General features: G+C 37.5%; 1 protein-coding gene across 1 annotated transcript in view; it reads left to right on the top strand.

Moving 5' to 3' along the window:
• MTMR8 (myotubularin related protein 8) overlaps positions 1 to 15,767 on the top strand; it is a 163,583-nt gene that overhangs the window by 139,699 nt on the left and 8,117 nt on the right. Inside the window, 3 exon segments of the mRNA XM_064573586.1 lie at positions 11,000 to 11,176; positions 11,780 to 11,796; positions 14,827 to 14,953. Coding sequence (XP_064429656.1) covers positions 11,000 to 11,176; positions 11,780 to 11,796; positions 14,827 to 14,953 — 321 coding nt within the window.

Here is a 15,767-nt window from a genome sequence, read left to right as displayed (position 1 = left end):
GCCATCAAAAAATGAAATCTTGCCATTTACAATGACGTGGGTGGAACTAGAGTGTATTATGCTAAACAAAATAAGTCAGAGAAAGACAAATCCCATACAATTTCACGCAAATGTGGAAATTAGGAAACAAAATAGATGAACATAGGGAAAGGGAAGGAAAAATACAGTAAGTTGAAATTTGAGAGGGAGACAAACCATAAGAGATGCTGATCTCTGGGAAACAGAAGGTTGCTGGAGGGGAGGTGGGTGGGTAGTATGTGTAATTCGGTGATGGGCATTAAAGAGGTCACTTGATGTAGTGAGCACTGGGTGTTATATGCAACTGATGAATCACTAAATTTAGTTATGTATATTAACATATAACACTATATGTTAACTACATTGAATTTAAATAAAGAATAAAAAAATAAGTGCACTCTTAAACCCCTTTATCTATTTCACCCATCCCCTCTCTTCCTCCCCTCTGATAACAACCAGTTTCTTCTTTGTATTTAAGAGACTGGGTTTTTTTATTTCTTTGTTTCTTTCTTTTCTTTATTTGCATATTTTGTTTCTTAAATTACGCATGAATGAAATGAAATGCCTTTCTCCAACTTAATTATTTCACTTAGCATTATACCCTCTATGTCCATCCATATTGTTCCAAATGGCACAATTTCATTCCGTTTCATTCCTGAGTAAAATTCCATTATGTGTGTGTGTACCACATCTTCTTTATCCATTTATCTATAGATGGACACTTGTGTTGTATCCATATCTGGGCTATTGTAAGTGACACTGCAATAAACAGATGTACACATATCTTTTTGAATTACGTTATTGTTTTCTTTTTGTGAATAGCCAATATTGGGGTTACCAGATCATATGTTAATTTTTAATTTTTTGAGGAATCTCCATACTGTTTTCCAAAGTGGGTGCACCAATTTGCATTGATTAATTTTGTGTATTTGAACCATTCTTGCATTCTAGAACTGAATTCCACTTGGTCATGTTATATAATCCTTTTATTATGCTGTTGAATGTTGTCTGGTTGTGCTGTTTTGAGGAATTTTACATCAATATTCATAAGAGATATTGGTCTGTAGTTTTATTGGAGTGTCTCTGTCTGGCTTTGATATTAGGCTAATGATGGCCTTAAAGAATTAGAGAGGAAAAGTTTCATCCTCTTCAATTTTTTGAAAAGTTTCAAAAGGATTGATGTTAAGTCTTCTATAAATATGTGTTGGAATTACTACAGCTTTGTAGTATATCTTGAAATCTGGAATTGTGATAGCTTCAGCTTTTTTCTTTCTCAAAATTGTATTGGCTTTCCAAGGTCTTTGTGGTTCCATACAAATTTTAGTATGATTTATTCTAGTTCTGTGAAAAGTGTTGTTGGTATTTTCATAGGAATTGCATTAAATCTATATAGCTTTGGGTAGTATAGACATTTTAACAATGTAGGTTTTTTCAATCTATGAGCATGGAATATCTTTCCATTTGTTTGTGTCATCTTCAATTTCTTTCTTTAGTCTTTTATAGTTTTCTGAGTACAGGTCTTTTATATTCTTTGTTACGTTCATTCCTAGGTATTTTGTTATTTTGGGTGCCATTTTATTTTTTATTTTTTTAATTTAATTTTATTTTATTATGTTAGTCACTGTACAATACATCATTAGTTTTTGATGTAGTGATCCACGATTCATTGGGTGCAATTTTAAATGGGAATGTTTTCTTAAATTCTCTTTCTACTTTTATTATTAGTGTTTACAAATGCAACAGATTTCTGTATATTAATTGTATATTAACCAACCAAATTCATGCATCAGTTCTGATAGCTTTTTTTGTGTGTTTGTTTTTGTTTTGTTTTGTTTTTTGAGTCTGGTCTTTTTTCCTGCTTTGTTGAGGATTCGTTGACCATAGAGTTGAAGGTCCATTTCTGGGATCTCTATTCTGTTCCATTGATCTATATTTCTACTTTTGTTCCAGTACCATACTGTCTTGATGACTACATCTTTGTGATAGAGCTTGAAGTTGGAATTGCGATGCCACTAGCTTTGGTTTTATTTTTTAACATTCCTTTGGCTATTTAGGGTCTTTTCTGATTCCATATAAATTTTAAGATTGTTTTTTCCAGTTCTGTGAAAAAAAATGATGGTATTTTGATAGGGATTACATTGAATGTGTAGATTGCTCTAGGTAGCATAGACGTTTTAAAAATATTTGTTGTTCCAATCCATGACCATGGAATGTTTTTCCATTTCTTTGTGTCTTCCTCAGTTTCTTTCATGAGTATTCTATAGTTTTCTCAGTACAGATCCTTCGCCTCTTTGGTTAGGTTTATTCCTAGGTATCTTATGGATTTGGGTGCAATTGTAAATGGGATCAACTCCTTAATTTCTCTTTCTTCTGTCTCATTGTTGGTGTACAGAAATGCAACTGATTTCTGTGCATTGATTTTATATCCTGCCACTTTACTGAGTTGCTGTATGAGTTCTAGCAATTTTGGGTGAAATCTCTTGGGTTTTCCACATAGAGTATCATGTCATCTGCAAAGAATGAGAGTTTGACTTCATTGCTGATTCAAATGACTTTTATTTATTTTTGTTGTCTGATTGCTGAGGCTAGGACTTCTAGTACTATGTTGAAAAACAGTGTGGACAGTGGGCATCCCTGTCATTTTCCTGACCTTATAGAAAAGCTCTCAGTTTTTTCCCCATTGAGAATGATATTCATTGTGGGCTTTTCATAGATGGCTTTTATGATATTGAAGTATGTTCCTTCTATCCCTACACTGTGGAGAATTTTAATCAAGAAAGGATGCTGTATTTTGTCAAATGCTTTTTCTGCATCTACTGAGAGGATCATATGGTTCTTGTTTTCTCTTTAATTAATGTGCTCTATCATGTTGATTGATTTGAGAATGTTGAACCACCCTTGCAGCCCAGGAATAAATCCAACTTGGTCCTGGTGAATAGTCCTTTCAATGTACTGTTGCATCCTATTGGCTAGGATTTTGGTGAGTATTTTGGCATCCATGTTCATCAGGGATATTGGTCTTTAATTCTCCTTTTTGATGGGGTCTTTGTCTGGTTTTGGGATAAAGGTAATGATGGCCTCATAGAATGACTTTGAAAGTTTTTCTTCCATTTCAATTTTTTTGAAACAGCTTCAGGAGAGTAAGTATTAATTCTTCTTTAAATGTTTGGTAGAATTCCCTTGGGAGGCCATCTGGCCCTGGGCTCTTGTTTTTTGGTAGGTTTTGATTACTGCTTCAATATTCTTGTTGGTTTTTGCTCAGTTCAGATTTTCTATTTCTTCCTCTTTCAGTTTTGGTAGTTTATATGTTTCCACGAATTGATACATTTCTTCCAGATCGCCTAATTTTTTGGCATATTGTTAGTCATAATATGTTCTTAAAGTTGTTTCTATTTCCTTTGTGTTTGTCGTGATCGCTCCCCTTTCATTCATGATTTTTATTAATTTGCATCTTTTTTTTTTTCTTTTTGAGAAGACTGGCTAGAGGTTTATCAATCTTACTAATTCTTTTTAAAAACCAGCTTATAATTCCGTTGATCTCTTGTACAGTTCTTCTGGTTTCTATTTCATTGATTTCTGCTCTAACCTTATTATTTTTCTTCCCTTGCTTTGTTTAGGCTTATTTGCTGTTCCTTTTACAGCCCCTTTAGGTCTAAGTTTATCTTCTTTATTTGAGACTTTTCAAAGTTTTCAGAGAGATTTGTATTGTAATGTACTACCCTCTTAGGACCGCCTTTGCTGTATCCCAAAGGTTTTGAACAGATGTGTTTTCATTCTCATTAGTTTCCATGATTTTTTTTCAGTTCTTTAATTTCCTGTTTGACCCATTCATTTTTTAGCAGGATGCTCCTTAACTTCCAAGTGTTTGAGTTCCTTTCAAATTTCTTCTTGTGATTGAGTTCCAGTTTCAAAGCATTGTGCTCTGAAAATATTCAGGGACTAATCTCAATCTTTTCATATCATCTGAGACCTGATTTGTGACCCAGTGTGTGTTCTCTTCTGGAGAAAGTTCCATGTGTACTCAAAAAGAATGAGCATTCTGTTGTTCTAAGTTGGAATGTTCCTTATATATCAGTGAAGTCCATCTCATGAAGTGTGTCATTCAAAGTCCTTGTTTCTTTGTTGATCTTCTGCTTAGATGATCTGTCCATTGCTGTGAGTGGGGTGTTGAAGTCTCCTACTATTAATGTATTATTATCAATGTGTTTCTTTACTTTGTTTTTTAAGTTGTTTATATAATTGGTTGCCCCCATGTTGGGGGCAGAGATATTTATAATTGTTAGATCTTGTTGGATAGACCCTTTCAGTGTGATACAGTGTCCCTCTTCATCTCTTACTACAGTCTTTCATTTAAAATCTAATTTGTCTGATATGAGGACTGCTAACCTAGCTTTCTTTTGAGTTTTATTAGCATGGTGAATAGTTCTGCACCCCTCACTTTCAGACTGGAGATGTCTTTAGGTTTAAAATGCATCTCTTGTAGAGAACATATGGATGGGTCTTGCTTTGTAATCCAATCTGATACCCTGTGTCTTTTGATTGGAGCATTTAGCCCATTTACCTTCAGAGTAACTATTGAAAGATATGAACTTTGTGCCTTTGTATTGACTGTAAAGTCCCTGTTTCTGTAAACTGTCTCTGTTTCTTTCTGGTCTGTGTTATGCTTGGGCTCTCTCTTCACTTACAGCATCCTCTTTAATATTTCTTGCAGGGTTGCCTTGGTGGTCACATATTCTTTCAGTTGCAGTCTGTCCTGAAAGCTGTTTATCTCTCTGTCCATTCTGAGTGACAGCCTTGCTGGATAAAATATTCTTAGCTGCATGTTCTTCTCATTTAGCCCCCTGAGTATATCATGCCAGTCCTTTCTGGCCTGCCAGGTCTCTGTGGATAGGTCTTGTCTCAAGCAGCTTTCAGGATTTTCTCTAAAATTTGCAAGCTTCACTATTATATGTCAGGGTGTTGGTCTATTTTTATTGATTTTGGGATGGGTCCTCTCTGCCTCTTGGGCATGAATGCCTGTTTCCTTCCCCAGATTAGGGAAGTTCTCAGCTATGATTCTGCTCACCCGCCTCTCTTCAACCTCAGGCACCCCATAATTCTGATGTTGGTACGTTTCATAGCATCACTGATTTCTTGAAGCCTTTCTTCATGGGCCTTTAGTTGTTTTTCTCTCTTTTCCTCAGCCTCCTTCCTTTACATCAACCTGTCTTCTAGGTCACTTACTTTTTTTTCTGTCTCATTTATCCTGGGTGCTAGAGCATCCAATTTAGACTTCATCTCACTTACAACATTTTTAATTTCAGCCTGATTAGATCTCATTTCTGCATTAAGAGATTCTGTAGTGTCTTTTATGCTGTTTTCATGCCCAGCTATTAACTTTATAATTGTTATCCTCTATTCCATCTCTGATCTCTTACTTATATGCATAATGATTAGATCTGTGGCAGAAAGAATTACCTATGGTTCTTTCTTTTGTTGCGAATTCCTCCTTCTAGTCACTTTGCCTAGAGAAGAATGGATGAATGAGTAAACAAAATAAAAAAAAAATATCAACCATGACTCAAGCAAAATGCACACTAGACAAATCCAAAGAGGTCAGAAACCCAAAAAGAAAAGAAGAAAAAGGAAAAGAAAAAGAAAAAAGAGGGGGTGGGCAGAGAGAATGTAATCTCATAGGGTGGACAAAACAAGGTGATCTACTTGGTTCTGAGTGTATTTTGGTCTGTGTGTTAGAAAACACTAAATACCAAAATTGTGAAGAAAGCAAAACTTCTATATATATCCAAAAATAATATTAAATAGAGTGAAAGGAAGCCAAAAATGAAGAATATATCTGTAAAATGTAAATATAAAAAATAAAAGTTAAAAAAGCCTTAATGGAAAACAGTATGGAGGTTCCTCAAAAAGTTGAAAATAGAGCTACCATATGATCCAGCAATTGCACTACTGGGTACTTACCCCAAAGATACAAAAGTAGGGATCTGAAAGGGTACGTGCACCCTGATGTTTATAGCAGCAATGTCCACAATAGCCAAACTGTGGAAAGAGCCAAGATGTCCATCAACAGATGAATGGATAAAGAAGAGGTGGTATATATATACAATGGAATATTATGCAGCCATCAAAAGGAATGAAATCTTGCCATTTGCAATGATGTGGATGGAACTGGAGGGTATTATGCTGAGCAAAATAAGTCAATCAGAGAAAGGCATGTATCATATGACCTCACTGATATGGGGAATTCTTTTTTTTTTTTAAAGATTTTATTTATTTATTTGAGAGAGAGAATGAGAGAGAGCACATGAGAGGGGGGAGGGTCAGAGGGAGAAGCAGACCCCCTGCCGAGCAGGGAGCCCGATGCGGGACTCGATCCAGGGACTCCAGGATCATGACCTGAGCTGAAGGCAGTCGCTTAACCAACTGAGCCACCCAGGCGCCCCTGATATGAGGAATTCTTAATCTCAGTAAACAAACTGAGGGTTGCTGGAGTGGGGGGTGGGGTGGGAGGGATGGGGTGACTGGGTGATAGATACTGGGGAGGGTATGTGCTCTGGTAAGCGCTGTGAATTGTGCAAGATTGTTGAATCTCAGATCTGTACCTATGAAACAAATAATGCAATATATGTTAAGAAAAAAATAAGAAGAGGATAGCAGGAGGGGAAGAATGAAGGGGGGGAAAGTGGAGGGGGAGACGAACCATGAGAGACGATGGACTCTGAAAAACAAACTGAGGGTTCTAGAGGGGAGGGGGGGAGGATGGGTTAGCCTGGTGATGGGTATTAAAGAGGGCACGTTCTGTATGGAGCACTGGGTGTTATGCACAAACAATGAATCATGGAACACTACATCTAAAACTAATGATGTAATGTATGGTGATTAACATAACAATAAAAATTTTTTAAAAAGCCTTAAAAACAGAGTTGATTACATAAACTATTTGAAAGGGGAAAAAAGAAAAAGAAAGGGAAAATTTTAAACTGAAAGATAAATGAATCAGTACAAACCTCAAATTCTATATACTATTTCCCCCAGTGCTGGATTTCACCGTCCTCTGAGGTCCTTAAATTTCCCTTTCAACTGTTCTTCCAGCTGGTCTTTTGGGGGAGAGGCCTGCTGTGCTGATTCTCAGGTGTCTTTACCTGGGCATAGTTTGCCCCTTGCTAGGGGGCCAGACTCAGTGTAAGCTCTTTCTGGTTTTTCTGTGTGGCTTTTGTTTCCTGAAGGCTTTGTGTACCTCTTTAGAGGATCAAAATAATAATAGGCATGCCCCGATCCCCAGCCCCAGAGCCAAAACATGGAAGTCTCCTCTCTTCAGTAAAACCTCAGGGATATTGCTCTTCACTTTTGTGTGTGCCAAACTCTGCAGACTCCTATGATGTGGGCCCACACCAATTCCCCGGGAGAGGGCAAAGGGTCCCACGTTTCACCACCTTGCATTGTCCCAGCAGGGAGAGTGGTCACCAGCTTGTGCACGCACCTGCTCCACCCCTCACCCCAGGGGAAGGCAGACGGTTACCCCATTACTGTCCTTTATAGGGTCCCACACTGAGAGCTGTCACCCAGTCTTGCATGCACCCACTCCACCCCACTCACGGGAAAGCAGAGGGTCTCTGTGTTCCTGTTCTTTGCAGGCTCCCCACACAGACAGCGATCACCGATTTGGCCAGGGCTCACGGTTTATTGTGAACCAAGCTGAGAGCCCCCTCCTGGGCTTGCTGACCATAACCAGTTTCCTCCATCCAATGCTTGGGAACTCTACTGGCTCAGGCACCTCAATTTGTTCTGTGACTCCGGGGATCCTGAGACCACACTGTCCCAGCTAGAATTCTGCCCCGTTTCACCTCTTGAGCACCTTTCAGGCATGGATGTCTGTTATTGGAGATTCTCAGGATTCCAATTTTGCTCTTTGGGGCTATATCACTTTCCCATAGCTGGCTTATGGATGCTCCCTCTCCCCGCAGTTTATCTTCTGACATATCCCCTCAGATTCACTTCTCCACACCTCCTACCTTGCAAAAAGTGGTCGCTTTTCTGCTTGTAGAGTTCCAGAAATTCTTTTCTTACATTTCAGTTTGATTTCATGGGTGTTCAGAGTGATTTCATAGTTATCTAGCTAAATTCAAGGGACCAGATATAATGAGGTCCCCCACTCTTCCACCATCTTGCCACCTCCTCCTCTAGTGAATTTTTCAATTCAATTTTTGTTCTTTTTTTATACTCTGGAATTCCTGTTTGTTTTTTTCACTCATTGTTGATATTCTCATTTTGTTCCTAAATCAAGTTCCTTATTTTGTTTCTCTATCCATGTTCTCTTTGAGTTCATTGAGCATACTTAAAGCAGTTGTTTTCTTTCTTTCTTTCTTTCTTTCTTTCTTTCTTTCTTTCTTTCTTTCTTTCTTTCTTTCTTTCTTTCTTTCTTCTTTCTTTCTTTCTTTCTTTCTTTCTTTCTTTCTTTCTTTCTTTCTTTCTTTCTTTCTTTCTTTCTTTCTTTCTTTCTTTCTTTCTTTCTTTCTTTCTTTCTTTCTTTCTTCCTTCCTTCCTTCCTTCCTTCCTTCCTTCCTTCCTTCCTTCCTTCCTTCCTTCCTTCCTTCCTTCTTTCTTTCTTTCTTTCTTTCTTTCTTTCTTTCTTTCTTTCTTTCTTTCTTCTTTCTTTTTTTTTTTTTTTTGTCAAGGAGGAGGCCTGTGTTTCTTTAGTGTCTGTTTCTAGATTTTTTATTTTCCCTTTGAATGCACTGTCTTTCCCTGTTTCTTTTTGTGCCTCATAATCTTTTGTTGAAATTTGGGCATTTACTTATTTTTGTAAATTTTATTTTATTATGTTATTTTAGTCACCATACAATACATCATTAGTTTTTGATGTGGTGATCCACAATTCATTGTTTTCTTATAACACCCAGTGCTCCATGCAGTACGTGCCCTCCTTAATACCCACCACCGGGCTAACTCATCCACCCACCCCCCTCCCCTCTAAAACCCTCAGTTTGTTTCTCAGAGTCCATAGTCTCATGGTTCACCTCTCCCTCCCATCCCCCCCCCTTCATTTTTCCCTTCCTTCTCCTAATGTTCTCCATGCTATTCCTTATGTTCCACAAATACATGAAACCAGATGATAATTGACTTTCTCTGCTTCACTTATTTCACTTAGCATAATCTCCCCCAGTCCCATCCACGTTGATGTAAAAGTTGGGTATTCATTCTTTCTGATGGCTGAGTGATGTTCCATTGTATATATGGACCACATCTTCTTTATCCATTCATCTGTTGAAGGGCATCTCGGCTCTTTCCACAGTTTGGCTGTTGCAGACATTGCTGCTATGAACATTGGGGTGCATATGGCCCTTCTTTTCACTACATCTCTGTCTTTGGGGTAAATACCCAGTAGTGTAATTGCTGGGTCATAGGGTAGCTCTATTTTTAATTTTTTGAGGAACCTCCACACTGTTTTCCACAGTGGCTGTACCAACTTGCATTCCCACCAACAGTGTAAGAGGGTTCCCCTTTCTGCACAACCTCTCCAACATTTGTTGTTTCTTTCCCTGTGCATTTTTGCCATTCTAGCTAGTGTAAGGTGGTATCTCAATGTGGTTTTAATTTGAATTTCCCTGAGGGCTTATGATGATGAACATTTTTTCATGTGTCTGTTAGCTATTTGTATGTCTTCTTTGGAGAAGTGTCTGTTCATGTCTTCTGCCCATTTTTTTGTCTTGTTTATTTGTTTTTTGGGTGTTGAGTTTGGGAAGCTCTTTATAGATCTTGGATACCTGCCCTTTGTCTGTAGTGTCATTTGCAAATATCTTCTCCCATTCTGTGGGTTGCCTCCTTGTTTTGTTGACTGTTTCCTTTGCTGTGCAGAAGCTTTTGATCTTGATGAAGTCCCAAAAGTTCATTTTTGCTTTTGTTTCACTAGCTTTTAGAGATGTATCTTGAAAGAAGTTGCTGTGGCTGATGTCAAAGAGGTTACTGCCTATGTTCTCCTCTAGGATTTTGATGGATTCCTGTCTCACATTGAGGTCTTTCATCCATTTTGAGTTTATCTCTAACGAGAATGGTTGAGTTTCATTCTTCTGCATGTGGTTGTCCAATTTTCCCAGCACCATTTATTGAACAGACTGTCTTTCTTCCATTGCATATTTTTTCCTGCTTTGTTAAAGATTATTTGACCATAGAGTTGAGGGTCCATATCTGGGCTCTCTATTCTGTTACATTGGTCTATATGTCTGTTTTTGTGCCAATACCATGCTGTCTTGGTGATCACAGCTTTGTAATATAGCTTGAAATTGGGCAACGTGATGCCCCCAGCTTTGTTTTTCTTTTTCAACATTTCCTTGGGATCTCGGGGTCTTTTCTGATTAAATACAAATTTTCGGATTGGTTGTTCCAGCACTTTGAAAAATGTCATTGGAATTTTGATCAGGATGGCACTGAAGGTATAGATTGCTCTGGGTAGCCTAGACATTTTAACAATGTTTTCAAATTGGCAAAGAAGAAGTCAAACTCTCCCTTTTTGCAGACGACATGATACTTTATGTGGAAAACCCAAAAGACTCCACCTCCAAATTACTAGAACTCATACAGCCATTCAGTAATGTGGCAGGATACAAAATCAATGCACAGAAATCAGTTGCTTTCTTATACACTAACAATGCAACTGTAAAAAGAGAAATTAGAGAAATGATTCCATTTACAATAGCACCAAAAACCATAAGATACCTCAGAATAAACCTAACCAAAGAGGTAAAGGATTTATACTCTAGGAAGTATGGAACACTCATGAAAGAAATTTGGGCATTTAAAAACCAGCTACTTCTACCAGTCTTTAAGGACTGGCTATATGCAGGGGAAGACCTACACTAAGCCCACTTTAACAGCTCAGGGTCCATTCCAGTCTTTTCTGGAGATGCATCTTCCTTGGGCCTGTGCATGTGCTTTTATTCCCAATCTGCATATACTCAGCTATTTTTCAATGTGTTAATTTCCCTAGGAGGCTTACCCCTGCTTCTCAGAAGCTTTGAAAGTACCTTTGTATTCCTCTGCCCATAAGCTCTTGCCCCCAGACACCTGTGTTTCTGCAGAACCCTTCCATCTGTCACCTGCCACTGGTTTGGATAACCTCCAATCAGATATGCAAATTATGACACCATTCCAGTCAGTGCCCCAAGTATGGTGAGATAGAAACCAATCCCTCAGGCTGCCTATGAACAAGATAGATCACTGCAAGCATCTTCCACCTTTTTCCTTATATTCCTGAGGGAAGCACTGGGAATTGGGTGCTTTCTTTCCAATTGCATCATGCTACACTAGAAAGGGTGTGGGGCAAGGATGAGCAAAAGGACTATGAATTTTTCTACCATTTTGGGTACAGCTTTTTCTTGGTTAGGCATTTACTTGGTTGCTGCAGCTTCTTAACTGGTTTCTAGGGTTCTCACTAAGGTACTTTGGTCCACCTATTGTTTACTTAGTGTCTCCGTTGAACAAGGCCCTTAGGCTTCCTATTTGCCATCTTACTGATGTCATTCCCTATTACTTGTTAAAACTGCATATGAAATCATAATTATTTCAGAATTAAAAAAAATAATTTTTAAAGAACAGCTCAAATTTGGTCAAGTCCAAAGTGTTTCTTTCAGCACAATCTTTCTGCTAGTAAATTTACTCTTCAATTATGAACATGCCCAGTCTTTGTTTTTTAAGTTTTTATTTAAATTCCAGTTAGTTAACATATAGTGTAATATTGGTTTCAGATGTACAATATAGTGATTCAACACTCCCACACAATACCCAGTGCTCATCACAAGTACATTCCTTAATCCCCATTATATATTTAACCCATCCCCCACCCACCTCCCTTCTGGTAACCATCAGTTTGTTCTCTATAGTTAAGAGCCTGTGCCTTGGCTTGCCTCTCTCTTTTTCCCTTTGCTCATTTGTTTTGTTTCTTAAATTCCACATATGAGTGACATCTTATGGTTTTTGTCTTTCTCTGACTTATTTCGCTTAACATAATACTCTCTAACTTCATCCATGTTTTTGCAAATGGCGAAATTTCATTCTTTTTCATGGCTGAGTAATATTCCATTGTATGTATCCATTCATCAGTCAGTGGACACTTGGGCTATTTCCATAATTTGGTCTTGTAGATAATGCTGCTCTAAACATCCATGTGCATGTATCCCTCTCAATTGGTATTTTTGTATCATTTGGGTAAATATCTAGTAGTGCAATTTCTGGATCATAGGGTAGTTCTATTTTTACCTTTTGAGGAAACTCCATACTGTTTTCCAGAGTGGTTGCACCATGCATTCCCACCAAAAGTGCAAGAGGGTTTGCCTTTCTCCACATCCCTGTCAACACCTGTTGTTTCTTGTGTTGTTGATTTTAGCCATTCTGAGATGATATCTTTGTAGTTTAGATTTACATTTCTCTGATGATGAGTGATGTTGAGCATCTTATCATGTGTCTATTGGCTAGCTGTATGTCTTCTTTGGTAAAATGTCTGTTCATGTCTTCTGACCATTTATATTTATTTTTATTTTTTTAAAGGATTTTTATATATTTGTTTGAGAGAGAGAGAGAGCATGAGTGTGGGGAAGGGGCAAAGGGAGAGGTACAAGCAAACTCCCTGCTGAGCAGGAGCCCAATGCAGGGCTTGATCCCAGGACTTTGGGATTATGCCATGAGCTGGAGGCAGATGCTTAACGGACTGAGCCACCCATGTGCCCCTACCCATTTTTTAATAGGATTATTCATTTTTTGGGTGTTGAGTTGTAGAAGTTCTTCATATATTTTGGATATTAACCATTTATGAGATATGTCATTTGCCAATATCTTCCCCAGTCTACAGAATGGGAGTTTAGTTTTGTTGATTGTTTCCTTTACTGTGCAAAACTTCCTTTGATGACATCCCAATAGTTTATTTTTGCTTTTGTTTTCCTTGTCTGAAGAGACATACCTAGAAAAAAGTTGCTATGGTTGATGTCAAAGAAGTTACTGCCTTTGTTCTTTTCTAGGATTTTTAAGGTTTCGGATCTCGCATTCAGGTCTTTCATCCATTTTGAATTTATATCTGTGTGTGGTGTAAGAATGTGGTCCAGGTTCATTCTTTTGCATGTTGCCATCCAGTTTTCCCAATACAATTTGTTGGAGACTATCTTTTTCCCATTTGATATTCTTTCCTGCTTTGTCAAAGATTAATTGACCATATAGTTAAGGGTTTATTTCTTGGTTTTCTATTCTGTCCCATTGATCTGTGTCTTTTTTTATGCCAGGTTCATACTGTTTTGATTCCTACAGCTTTGTAATATATCTTAAAGTCTGGAATTGTGATGCCTCCAGCTTAGCTCTTCTTTTTCAAGGTTGCTTTGGCTATTTGGGATCTTTTCTGGTTCCATACAAATTTTAACATTGTTTGTTCTAGCTCTGTGAAAAATGTTGTTGGTGTTTTGATAGGGAGTACATTAAATGTGTAGATTGCTTTGGGTTGTATAGACATTTTAGCAATATTTTTTCTTCCAATCAATGAACATGGAATATTTTTCCATTTCTTTGTGTCCTTTTCATTTTCTTTCATAAGTGTTTTATAGTTTTCAGAGTACATATCTTTTACCTCTTTCATTAGGTTTATTCCAAAGTATCTTATTGTTTTTGGTACAGTTGTAAATGGTATGAATTCCTTCATTTCTCCTTCTGATGCTTCATTACTGATGTTTAGAAATATAATAGATTTCTGTATGCTGACTTTGTAACCTGTGACTTTACTGAATTTATCAGTTCCAGCAGTTTTTTGATGGAGTCTTTCAATTTTTCTATGTATTATCATGTCATCTGCGAATAGTCAATGTTTTACTTCTTCTTTGCTGATTTGGATGCCTTTTTTTTTTTTAATTCCTATAGTTAACATGCAGTATAATCTTAGTTTCAAGTATACAACATAGTGATTCATCAATTCCATATATCACCCATGCTCATCACAAGTGTACTCCTTAATCTACATCACCTATTTTACCCATTCCCACCACCCCTTTGGTAACCATCTGTTCATTCTCTATGTTTATGAGTCTCATTCTTGGTTTTTCTCTCTCTCTTTTTTCCTTTCCTCATTTGTCTTGTTTCTTAAATTCCCCATATGAGTGAAATCATGTGATATTTGTCTTTGATTGACTTATTTTGCTTAGCATTATGCTCTCCAGCTCCTTCCATGTTATTGCTAATGGCAAAATATTCTTTTTGCAGTTGAATATATATATATTTATATGTATACCACATATATACACCACGTCTTCTTTATCCATTCATGTATCAATGGATGCTTAGGCTGCTTACATAACTTGGCTATTGTAAATAATGTTGCAATAAACAGAGAGGTGTATCTATCCTTTTGAATTAGTGTTTTTGTGTTTTAGGGATAAATACCTAGTACTGTGATTACTGGATTGTAGGGTAGTGCTATTTTTTACCTTTTGAACATGGCCAGTCTTTTTAATGTCATCAAAATTACCTTACTTTTGAGATCTGCCTATCTACCAATCTAATATTTTCTTTATTTAAAAAAATTTTATTTATTCATTTGCCAGAGATAAAGCAAGAGAGAGAGAGAGAGAGAGAATACAAGCAGGGGGAAGGGCAGGCAGAGGGAGAAGACAGACTCAATCCCAGGACCCCAGGATCATGACCTGAGCCAAAGGCAGATGATGCTTAACCAACTGAGCCACCCAGGTGTCCCCCAAGCTAATATTTTCTTAACACAAGTGAAACATCAATAATGTATTCCTCTAGCTTAACCAACCTCCCTTTTTTTCTTTTTGTTTATTCAAGGTTCTGGTGTGGTATGTATAACCATTTTGATAAAGGGCTGCAGCCCAAGAAGAGTATGCTAGACAGCCTCCTGGAAATTAAGAAGCAGAGAGCAATGCTGGAGGCAGATGTGCACAAACTAGAAAAGGTGAGGAATAATGTCTCAAAAAGAGATCCTCTTACCCCTTCTTACCCCAAGTGGGTAGATCCAACCCACTTGGAGTTTAATTTGTACTTGTGAGAAGCTTCTTGGCTGGCCTGTTACACATTCTGGCTTCTAGGTATCCTGTGTCCACAAAGCACTGAAGCACATTTCTTTTTCTTATTTCCCATGGAAAGTGGTAAATATCACACTCAGCTAGTTAAACAAGTGGATTGGTTCCCTTTCAGATGTGGATGGAATTAAGAGTAACACAAGGGAATGACAGGGAAGTCATACTGGCATTTGTTACCATCCATAGAATAAGTGTGACATATTGAGTGTACCAATAAGGACAATGAAATTGTTATATTTCCAATTATGGAAAACTTATGAAAAAATCTTATTTCCTTCCCATGTAGACTGTAAACTGTTCATTGAGTAGTGCTATGTGTATTGATTTTGCTTTATGATACCAGCAAAACCAAAGTCAGACACTTGTTTTAAGTACAGGTTAAACCAGGAATCAAAGATTTAACATTGTTAAAATGTCTATGATACCCAGAGCAATCTATACTTTCAATCAAAATACCAATGGCATTTTTCCAAGTGCTGGAATAACCAGTCCTAAAATTTGTATGGAACTGAAAATACCCTGAATTGCCAAGGAAATGTTGAAAAAGAAAAACAAAGCTGGGGGCATCATCTTGCCTGATTTCAAGCTATATTACCAAGCCGTGATCACCAAGACAGCATGGTACTGGCACAAAAACAGACACATAGATCAGTGGAAGAGAATAGAGAGCCCAGATATGGACCCTCA

Source organism: Mirounga angustirostris, unplaced genomic scaffold (genome assembly GCF_029215605.1).
Source record: "Mirounga angustirostris isolate CCGP_5_RB_7025 unplaced genomic scaffold, mMirAng1.0.hap1 SCAF_11, whole genome shotgun sequence".
In the NCBI taxonomy this organism is placed as follows: Eukaryota; Metazoa; Chordata; class Mammalia; order Carnivora; family Phocidae; genus Mirounga; species Mirounga angustirostris.
This window is presented reverse-complemented; position numbering and strand designations above follow the sequence as displayed.